The sequence below is a fragment of the Octopus bimaculoides genome, chromosome 1 (assembly GCF_001194135.2).
Source record: "Octopus bimaculoides isolate UCB-OBI-ISO-001 chromosome 1, ASM119413v2, whole genome shotgun sequence".
NCBI lineage: Eukaryota > Metazoa > Mollusca > Cephalopoda > Octopoda > Octopodidae > Octopus > Octopus bimaculoides.
In genome coordinates, this window is record NC_068981.1 from 90,520,182 (window position 1) to 90,531,813 (window position 11,632).

The following is an 11,632-nucleotide window of genomic DNA, read 5'->3' on the forward strand; positions in this document are numbered from 1 at the left end:
TTAGTAATAACAGGTAGTTTCACTAGACAAACATTTGCTGTACACCAACTGACATTTTTATGACACGAATTTTGTATTTTCTGCACTTTGAGGACATTTTTGCCAAATCAGTCTTTTTCTTCTTTATTATTATTATAACGTTCTAGTCTTTTAAAATCATATATGCTTCAGATTTAGTAATAGCAATTTTCAAATGCAACAAATAAAAAAAATATATATATTAAGCACGTAAAAGTACCCACTACATTCTCGGAGTGGTTGGCGTTAGGAAGGGCATCCAGCTGTCGAAACTCTGCCAGATCAGATTGGAGCCTGGTGCAGCCTTCTGGCTTGCCAGTCCTCAGTCAAATCGTCCAACCCATGCTAGCATGGAAAGCGGACGTTAAACGATGATGATGATGATGATAAGCATCTAGTATGCTATAATAAACCTATATTGCCAGTTGTAGTTGGCCAACATCCCTGGTTGTGGGCAGAAACTTTCTGTCTTTTGGAAATATGACTGCTTTGAAGCTATGGATCAATTTGTGCCGACATACAAGGGGTCAGCATGGTACAGTAGAACCCAAACTCCTCTAATGATTCCTAAACCATAATTTTCATTAGCTGTTCCTGTTGGATCAGTGAAATTAAGCCAAGATACAACTGTAGCACCCAGAGGTATGCATGTATATACATACATGCATGCATACAAACAAAGAAACAAACAAAACTATATTTACATTTATAAAGTCAAACATAAACCTACACATTCAGTAACATCCATACTAGCACACATGTGTGGGAAGAAGCTTGCTTTCCACCCACATGGTTCCAGGTTCAGTCCCACTGCGTGGCACCTTGGGCAAGTATCTTCTACTATAGCCTCGGACTGACCAAAGCCATGATAGTGGATTGGTAGACAGAAACTGAGAGAAGCCCATCGTGTGTGTGCGTGTGTATATATATATATATATATATATATATATATACACACATGTTCAATATATTGGTGTGTTTGTTCCCCTCATCCATTGTTTTACAACTGATGTTGGTGTGTTTATGTCCCTGTAACTTAGTGGTTCAGCAAAAAAGAACCAATAGAATAAGTACTGGGCTTACAGAGAATAAGTCCTGGGGTCAATTTGTTTGACTAAAACCCCTTAAGGTGGTGCTCCAGCATGGCTGCAGTGAAATGACTGAAGCAAGTAAAAGAATAAAAGTGTGTGTGCACGTGCGCATATATATATATATATATATATATATATATATACATATATCCTTGAAAGCGCATGGTTCAGTGGTTAAAGTGTCAAGCTCACAATCATGAGGTAGTGGCTTCGATTCCTGGACTGCGTTGTGTGTTGTTTTCTTCAGCTAGACACTTTATTTCACATTGTTCACTCAGCTGTAGAAACGAGTTGCGATGTCACTGGTGCTAAGCTGTATCGACCTTTGCCTTTCCCTTGGATAACATCGGTGGCGTGGAGAGGGGAGGCTGGTAGGCATAGACTGCTGGTCTTCCATAAACAACCTTGCTCAGATTTGTGCTTCAGAGGGTAACTTCTTAGGTGCAACCCCATGGTCATTAATAACTGAAGGGGTCTTTACCCTTATATATATATATATGTATATTTGCTGAGGCCTACTGGTCACGAAGACCAAATGGGCACCCAAAGCTGAAAGGGGAGAGCAACGTCTAACTGGTTGTTAACATAATATTGGCTAATAGCTCATTTTATAAAGGTAGACAAAATTCTGTAACAAATATACATAAAAACTTTCTGTTAAGTTGTGTTCGAAATAGCATTTTAATATTTTAATAAATATAAAAGTTATAGTTCTTTTACGAAAGCCATCTAAACTCACGATTACTGTAGAATTTAATAGAAACACATAGTGGGGTATTTTAGTTAGAAATATAGAAATGAAAGGGTTAAGTTACTTTTTTTTTTTTGGTAAGAGTTTAGGTTTGGGAAGAGGAAAAAAAGAAAATCTAAAACTGAAATCTATATTGTCAATAACAGGTAATTTTTCAATAGATAATTTCACTAAAATGTTAATTGTAGATAAAACATTTCAAGTGATACAAAATATACTGAGGAAGTGTCTTTACACATTAACTATTTTGTCTTACATTTTTTTTCTTCTGATGTTATTTTTTTCATACACATACAATTATTTTAATAACATATATACACAAGTGTGTGTATGTGTGTGAGAGAGAGAGAGAGAGAGAGAGAGAAAGAGAGAGAGAGATAGAGAAAGAGATAGAGAGAGAGAGAGAGGAAGAGAAAAATATTTCTAAATCCCTCGTACAAGCCCACACTGGCAAAATTAGTTCATACATAAAGGTCTGGAGTTGGAAGGCCAGAGATGTCACACATGTTTATATACACGAGAAATACACTGTCAGACCAATAATCGCCCTGGATGCCTTCTTTGATAAAACTTACTCCCAACTGTCGTAGACGCTCTGATGCAAGCTCTCGACCGACAGGAGTATTTGGCAGCATGTCTGTGAATAGAAATAAACAAATAGATATATATTACACACACATACACAAACAGATGCAAAACAACACAGAAGTGAAATAGTCATGGAAATATAGTTTTGAAATTTCAGCTTTACAAACAGCTGGTAGTTGTTTGTCCTGCATTACTGCCAAGTCATTGCAGACTAAGGCTTTAGGTTTACAGGAGGCCTTAAGCCTAGCACCACAAATTATGAGACACTCAATTGTTCAGGACTGCCATAGCTGCTAAAGGTGGTGAGATGTTCTTCCTACTCTACAGTACTCAGAACAGCAGCACAAAAACCACATTTGGATAAGGATAAAGGCCCTTCCCAAGTCATACAGATGCATAGGGCTGGAAAGATGAAAGGCAAAGTCGACCCCAGCAGAATTTGAACTCAGAATGTAAAGACAGATGAAATGATGTTAAGCATTTTGCCTGGCGTGCTAACGATTCTGCCAGCTTGCTGCCTTAACCTTCTTGAGTCACGCCGACTCCTAAGGGCCAGTTTCCCTGGTTCATGGTGTATAAATTCCTGACCTGGATGGATGCCAATCCGTCACAGGATTACTCATTTTTGCCAGCTGAGTGGACTGGAGCAATGTGAAACAAAGCGTTTTGTTTCACATTGCTCCAGCCCACTCATTAGATGAAGCATGATGAAATAGAAATTAGATATATACCCTTTTCCTTTTGGTCAGAATAATTTTGCAAAAAGAACTTCAACCATGGAATGTCTGTTTTTACTTCTAATATACTTCCATCTTCATTGATTTCTGTAAAATATGTAAATTTAACGAGCAAATTAATTTCCTAAATTTAGATATCAAGTATTGTTATGATGTACAAGCTATAAAACAGAGATGTTAAAGAGTTAAGTATATATTAGCATGAAAATGCTACTGTATTGATATCTTATAAGGCTGACACACAAATAGAAATACCCCACAAAATCAACTTGCATCTTATAAACACAAAGTTACTGTTTGGGTGCTGTACTGCAATGTAAAATGAATTACAAACATCTGTTCTTACAAAACTGCTCTCCAGAGTTATTATTTTCAAAAGAACAATGCATACTAATAATAATTATTTAACCCCTTAGCATTTAAACTGGCCATGTCCAGCTCAAATATTCTCCCTGTTTTATGTTCAAACTTATCAAATTCATCTTCTCACACCTGCCTTACAATGCCATCCTAAAAATAAAACAACCACATCATCAAAAGTTCAAAGCTACAAGATAATGTATGATTAACTCAAAACAACATGAATAAATGAGCATTACATTTAACATAATAATCTGAATGCTAAAGGGTGAATATAATACCATTCAAGAAGTAAAAAGTTTTCTTACCCTCAAAATTGTGAATGGATCTTGGACATTTTTCTTCCAATGGAACCACTACATTTTCATGAGTTTTTAAAATTTCTCTCAGGCAGCTAAGAAAAAAACAGAAAATTATATAAAACCTGACATATTTCACTAATAATAATTCTTTTTTTTACTATAGGTATAATCAGATCAGATCATCATTTAATATCCATTGTCCATGCTGGCATTGGTTGGACAGTTTCACCAGAGCTGTCAAGCTGGGGAGCTACACCAGACTCTAGCCTGATTTGGCATGGTTTCTATGGCTAGATGCCCTTCCTAACACCAACCACTTTATAGAGTGTGTTGGGTGCTTTTATGTGGCACCACATGAGCACTTTTATATAACACTGCCATGAGTGCTTTAAATCAGTCCTTAGACTAGGTGAGTGGGGCTGTCGATTAGAATTGACCCTAGTGTTCAAATAGCATGTCTTTCAATGACCCTGAGAGGATGAAAGGCAAAGTCGACCTAGGCAGAATTTGAACTCAGAACATAAAGCCAGATGAAATGCTGTTAAGCATTTTGTCCAGTGTGCTCATGATTCTGACAGGACTGACATTTAGGACTACCTGTCCGTTTGGATCGTTCGCCTTGAAAAAAATCAAAAATACAGAGAATAAACTGTAACAAAATCTGAGGTAAAATTCCTAAGGCGACTGAACTGACTATTTATCGTCATTCATTCCAGCAGCTTATGTAGTCAAATACCATGCTCTACACTAGTTTAAACTATCCCAGTAAATAGTGAAATAGAAATCTTGATGTCAAGACACCACTGTACATCCATAAGCAGCATGTCCATTTTGTACACTCAAAATCACAGAAGTGACACAATTTATAGTTAAAAGGAAATTAAAGAAGGTTTCTCATTGCTTTTACTAGTCAAATGATAAACGAATGGGAATATGTATCTTGATATCAAAGTCAAATGAAATTTGTGCAAAAGGGAACAAAAAAACAAAGAAGTAAACAGCTATTCAATTACCTGTTAATACTAGGAAGTAAATCTACCAAAATCTCTGCACGTTTTCTATTCAGCACCATCATAGAAGGCTGCTTGCAATGGTCTTTAACCAGACAGTGGTAGCCACTAGAATGATCTTCTTGACCAAACAACGATGTCATGGGAATCTGTAGCTGATAATGCAAAAAAAACTGCTTTATAGTCTTTAAAGATAAAAAGTGTTTGGAAAGGCAAGCACCATTTTTTCATACAATACAGTGTACATATTATATAAATTAACAGCTAAAATATTTTATATGCATGAAGTAAGACACTAGGAATGCCAAGGAAAAGACTATCTTTTCATGTAATATAGTGTGCATATTATATAAATTAGCAGCTAAAATGTTTTTATAAGTATGACATAAGACTAGGAACACTAATTTGAAGTAGAGCTCCAGCATCCACTAAATATAGGCCACTACAGGACTCAACCCTTTCGTTACCATATTTATTTTGAGAAGCTCTGTCTCTTTCTATTATTTTAAATTATAACAAGGAATTTAGTAAAATAACTTAATGTAAGGAGCATAAACTGTGACTAAGGTTTGATGGAAGATTTCAATTCAAAACTTATGAAAACACGACATTTGTACTATAGAGCCAGAACTGGTTTCAGCCGGGTTGGTATCGAAAGAGTTGAACCAAAAATCCATCTCTTGCAGGGAGACAGCACTGCCGATGACAAATACATAACATCAAACAATCTGCTTAGTCAAAACAAGTACTATGAATGTTATTGGTATAAACTAACACCTCAATCTCTTTAACTCCAACATATAAAATTAATGATTTCTAATTTTAGCACAAGATCACAAGTGTTAGTAGATGTGTGGATTTGATTAAATTAACCCAATATATTACAATCACTCATTTTTATCAACCCCAAAGGATGTATAGCAAAGTTGACCATGGCAAGTTTTGAACTTGGAATGTAACTAAATATTACTCCATTTGTCTGAACTGTTTAGGCATTGAGCAACCATTCATTAAGAAAGGGTCATAAATCCAGGCTTTCATACTGTTAGTGAATCATCATTTAACATCCACTTTTCCTAGCTACATAAACCAACTAGACTTTATGACAGAGCACACAGAAAAGAAAATTAACTTCAAATGTTTTCATAAGCAAAAACCAATTTACAAAATTTCCTATATTTGATTAGCACTAAATGAAAGAAAAACACCATTATGATTATTGGTTGACAGTTATGCCCATATTGCCCTTTTTTAGTTATAAAAACTAATACAGTTTTGACTCATATATATAACCCTTTAGCATTCAGATTTTTCTGTCAAATGTAATAGCTATTCATTCAAAGGGTTTTTAATTTATTATGCACAATCTTGTAACTTAGAGATTTTGATGATGTGATTATTTTTAGAATGACATAGGATAGGTGTGATAGTCCAGATCTAGCTGGTTTGAGCATAAAACAAGAAGAATATTTGGGTCTGATATTGGCCGGTTTAAATGCTAAAGGGTTAAACTGGCAAAAGACCAAAACATGGACACAACACACCTTTACTACCATACTGCATGCAGTACAACTACCGCACATTATGAAATATAGTACAGAATCACACAAGACCGTGACAAATATCACTCGTCTACCTTTGAGGGATCTGTGGGTGTCACTTGAGCATTTGACAGGAATTGATAGGGCCAAAGACTGCCTTGTGCTCCAGTGCCTTCTTTGGTGTAGTTCCTATAGCTGGATGCCCTCTCTAATACCAACCACTTTACAGTGTGTACTGGATGAATAATTCATACCACCAATACTAGTGAGGCAGTCATGTAATAGTTTGTAAGACTACCAAATGTAATATAAATAAAATAAAAGTGATAATAAAATACCTGTCCATAACCAATATATTAATCTTACCTGATGCATTGGTCTGAGAAACAAAACTCGTGATATATCAGAAGGCAATGGAGAAAGCTCTTTGATAACCTGGTCTTCCAACAGTTTTTTGCACTGTGCAAAAGATATCCTGGACAACTTGGGACACTTCCCAATGGAGATCTTCTTCAACACACGACATGCACTACCTAAAAGATAAACAAAAAAATTATATATTAATAAGTATGGAATTTGGTGCAGCTCTGCAGCTTACCAGTTTCAGTCAAGCTGTCTAATCCATGCCAGCATGGAAAGCAGACGTAGTAAAGATTTCTATTTACAAATATATATTAATATATATAATATATATATATATATATATATATCTATATGGGAGAGAAGGTAAGTTGATTACATCGACCCCAGGGTAGCCACTTTTCCTTTACAAAATAACCACTTTGTATGATTTTTAGGTGTGTAACAACAACAGCTGAAACAACAGAGGGTCATTAAAGACAACACTGTTTGTGTGATGGAAAGACCTCTGTGTTGGTAAACACAGTTAGTGTAAAGAGATGACATCTACTGGGTAAAATCTTCATATGTTCAGGGGCAATACTTACAAGAGGTTAATTTTACGACATACTTTCTAAAACAGCATTTAAGTTTGCTATATTATAATGCTGAGGAAAGTGGCGAGGTGGTGGCAGACAAAACAGCAGCATTTTGTCCATCTTTACATCCTGAGATCAAATTCCACTGAGGTCAACTTTGCCTTTCATCTTTTCTGGGTCGATAAAATAAGCACCAGTTGAGCATTTCTTCACTGAAATTGCTGGCCTTGTGCCAAAATTTGAAACACCAATATGCTGAGGATACCATTTTAAAACATTATTTAACCCTTTATTTAGCATTCAGATTACTGTAACATGTAATGCCTGTATATTCACATTTCATATAATTGATCATGTATTATCTCATAGCTTTGACATTTCAATGATGTAATTGTATATTTTTAGAATGACATTGTAGGGTAGGTGTGAGATGCTGAATCTGGCCAGTTTGACCATTTAGGGCTGGATATGGCCAGTTTAAATGCTAAAGTGTTAAGACAATAACAATGTGAGAACACCATTCAAACAGCATAAGGATTTAGTTTAGAATGTTTTATTCTTTTATATACACCAGTATTAATGTATACAAGATAAGCTCTAAACTTACACGAGACGGTAGCCAGATTTGGACAGTCAAGAAGGCAGAGATTTGTTATTCCAACCATATGCAATGTCAGGGTTGTCAGAGTCTTGGACTGAACTCCAAGTACCTACGAAAAAATATCAGAAAATAAAAGCAATCATGTCACATTTTGAGAGCAGCATCTTATATTTTACAAGCTATGAAAAAGAGACTACTATAATGGCAAAGATATATTATATGATTTTCTTTCTCAGACACAAGTCCTTTGTGTGAAATGTGAAAGATATGATTAATAAACTCTTTACCCAATAAATTATTTTTATTCTTTTTCTTTTATTTTACTTGTTTCAGTCATTTACCACAAAGCCACACCTGTGCCTATTTGCACATATTCTATCATAACCTATTACTACCCTTTCACAAACTGCAAACTCTGCCAGTGAGAATTGAAATTAGAAATTCTTCCAGTTTTCACTTTGCAGGGTATGTATCAACAATATAGACAATACTTTGTTGTGATGGTCAGAATGATTGGCACTATCGAAGGTAAAGATAAAACACTAATATAGTGGTAGATTCTCAGCTTCTAGGTGGTAAGTTCTAATCAGATGTATCAATATTGTTTTACTGATTACAACTTGTTTGGTTTTAGTGATTACAACTTCTGGATGAAAGTCTGTCTCTGACAGAATACTGAATTATTTTAGGGAGAGATTTCTTTCGCATTTACTTAAGGTTAAAGTTGAGCAGTAGACTAATGTTTTCTTATGCTAAGTAAACAACTAGGTCCAACAACTGAATATTCTACTGAGAAGTTGGTAAATCATATCCTGTTTTTAGCACTGGTTTGTATCCAACACAGTTGCTGTTTAAAAATTCCAATCTTCCTAACTTTAAATAAGTACTGCACAATAAGAATATCTTATAGCTATCAGTCATGTCAATACAACAAAACTGACAAGTGCTTCGTTGACTAATAACACTGAATTCAGTATATCCTTAGAAAAAGCAGGGCCACACCATGTTGCCTTGTTTTAAATATATTATATAAAGACCCAGACTTAAGTGATGCAACCCTCTACAGATCAAATGGCTTATGAAATTCCCCAACATGTTTTCTTCTCTACTATGTTACTAGGCACAGTGGAGGCGCAATGGCTCAGTGGTTAGGGCAGCGGACTCGCGGTCATAGGATTGCGGTTTTGATTCCCAGACCGGGCGTTGTGAGTGTTTATTGAGCGGAAACACCTAAAGCTCCACGAGGCTCCGGCAGGGGATGGTGGCGAACCCTGCTGTACTCTTTCACCACAACTTTCTCTCACTCTTACTTCCTGTTTCTGTTGTGCCTGTAATTCAAAGGGTCAGCCTTGTCACACTGTGTCACACTGAATATCCCCGAGAACTACGTTAAGGGTACACGTGTCTGTGGAGTGCTCAGCCACTTGCATGTTAATTTCACGAGCAGGCTGTTCCGTTGACTGGATCAACTAGAACCCACGACATCGTAAGCGACGGAGTGCCAACAACAACTAGGCACAAATGGATCGTATCTAATGAGCATGTCAATGCAAGGTGATCATTCCACCTATCAGAACTAGCAACCAAATCACATTTTAAATGGTGATGGATACATCAAATGAAGTGGGTCGGGATGCACTATGTCAGAATAAAAGATGGAAGGGTCATGACTAGAATATCTTGTCATATATCTGCTCAACCAGGAAACACATGGCGCTAAACAACAACCATTTGTATTTAGTGATGGCTCACCTGAATGTGATCTTCTTCCTGTACAGGATCACTGGTGCTGGTAGCTTGGTCACAGGTGTTCATTTTACGTTTGACTGACTTACGCGTATAGCTGTACTTCGGACCTGATCTAGCAGTCCATCCTGACTGCACTGAATTTGAAGTGGATGACGACGACGACGATGATGATGCAGTACGAGCAGAACCACTGCTTCTGCTGCTGCTGCTGCTACCGGTATTTTGAGAATTGTTGCTACTAGTTGCTGCTGCCGATGAGGATGATGATGACGACGATGATGATGATGTTCTCTCACTTCCACTGGCATTCTCAGCTGAATGTGAGGCTGACTTAGTGGCATCCTCATTCTCTTTTGCTTTCTTTGTAGTCTCTCGAATTTCTTCGCTGACAGCTTGGCAAGACTGGTTCATTTTGACAGGGCCACTGCCAGAAAATGATGATGATGACGATGATGGTGATGATGATGAAGAGGAGGAAGCGGAAGGTAATGAAGATGAAAGCAATGGTAAGGGTGAACTATCACAGCCTTTTTTGGACTTAGTTGTTGTCTTGGCACTGCTCTTCAGGACTGTTCTGAAACCACTCCGAAGGCACTTCCCTTTCGGTGACATTGTCGACACGGTCGGAATCCCATTTCCCTCACATTTTACTTCTAAGCGAGCTTCAGCAGAATGAGAGATGCAAGAACTCGAAGGCAGGTTGTTTTCATTGAATGTACAGCACTTACTACTGTCGCTATGGTTTCCGCTGACTAAGGCATCGGTATCAGCAGAAGATTGCATATTATCCCCTATTGCTGGTGGGACATCAGCTGATTTATCACAGGTTGGTGGCGCCACATCGAACACCATGTCTGAAGATGTCGATGACGATGTAGAAGGCTGAGGTTCAGAGACAGGAGAACAACTTTCAGAGGATTTTGCATTTGCAGAATGTTTGTCTTTTTTGTAAAGGAACTTATGAAAATATTTCTTACCGGATGAGGATCCGTTACACCTGTGCATGTGGCTGGTGGTAGTGCTTGAGCTGCACTCTCCTCCAGAAATTGCAGAGGAGGCTGACAATTTTTCTGAAAAGGCTTTGTTAGATGAACGTGACTTGGCACATTCTCCTTCCGTTTCTCCTCCTGCCGATGAAGGACAGCAATCATCCAGCTCTCTCATCCTTTTCCTTTGAGCCATATTCATTAAGTTTTTCTTGTGTTTCCCTTGTAACCACTGATTGGCACTGTTGTGACTCCTAACATCACTGACATTATTACAACAATTTCGAACATTACTACGACTACTACTACTACTACAACAATCATCACCAATACTATTGTTTTCATTACTACTGCTACTACAACTACTACTACAATGGCCACCTATTCCATCTTTCCCCTTGCTACTACAACTATTACTACTACTGTTGCTGCTGCTGCCACCACTGTGGGTGCATTGTTTCGAGGCTGAGGATCCACTTCCAACAGATGGAATGCTAGCGTTGTTTACAAAGTCAGACTTGCAGATATTCAAGCCACTTGTTGAGGGCTGAGCAGATGATGTATCTGTGGAGATAACACGAACTGAAGGAGTGTAGCAGGTGTATGCTCCTTTGGAGTGCAGGTCAGATTTCGTGGTACGCTTACTAGTCTTCTCTGCAGAACACTTTGTCACTTTGGTGTTTTTATGACCTGAAATGAGGTTCAAAAATTCTAATTAAATAATCATTTGACTAGCGGGAATTTACCAACAAAACTGTTTCAATAATATCCTTTTTTTTTTTTTATGAGGAAAATAAATACATCAGCGTACTATATACAGAGAAATGTGATGTCAGAGACAGGAGCAGGGCTTTGCAAGAGACGAAGTAGTGTCATGCCAGAGATAGAAGCAACAGTTTGTGTATTGTGGGGGGAGAAAGAGAGGGAGGGAGAGAGAGGAAGAGAGAGGGTGAGAGAGGG

At 37.4% G+C, this 11,632-nt stretch overlaps 1 protein-coding gene across 2 annotated transcripts in view; it reads right to left on the reverse strand.

Annotated features, from left to right (window-relative positions):
* Positions 1-13: 13 nt before the first annotated feature.
* The window catches only part of LOC106880907 (F-box only protein 38), a 35,753-nt gene continuing 24,134 nt past the window's right edge, over positions 14-11,632 (reverse strand). For both annotated transcript variants that reach the window (XM_014931071.2, XM_052968218.1), the window contains 7 exons: positions 9,690-11,362; positions 7,944-8,046; positions 6,765-6,931; positions 4,861-5,012; positions 3,854-3,939; positions 3,180-3,272; positions 14-2,497 (listed from right to left, as the gene is read on the reverse strand). In XM_014931071.2, coding sequence (XP_014786557.1) covers positions 2,322-2,497; positions 3,180-3,272; positions 3,854-3,939; positions 4,861-5,012; positions 6,765-6,931; positions 7,944-8,046; positions 9,690-11,362 — 2,450 coding nt within the window. In that variant the 3' untranslated portion in view covers positions 14-2,321. The remainder of the gene's footprint in view (positions 2,498-3,179; positions 3,273-3,853; positions 3,940-4,860; positions 5,013-6,764; positions 6,932-7,943; positions 8,047-9,689; positions 11,363-11,632) is intronic.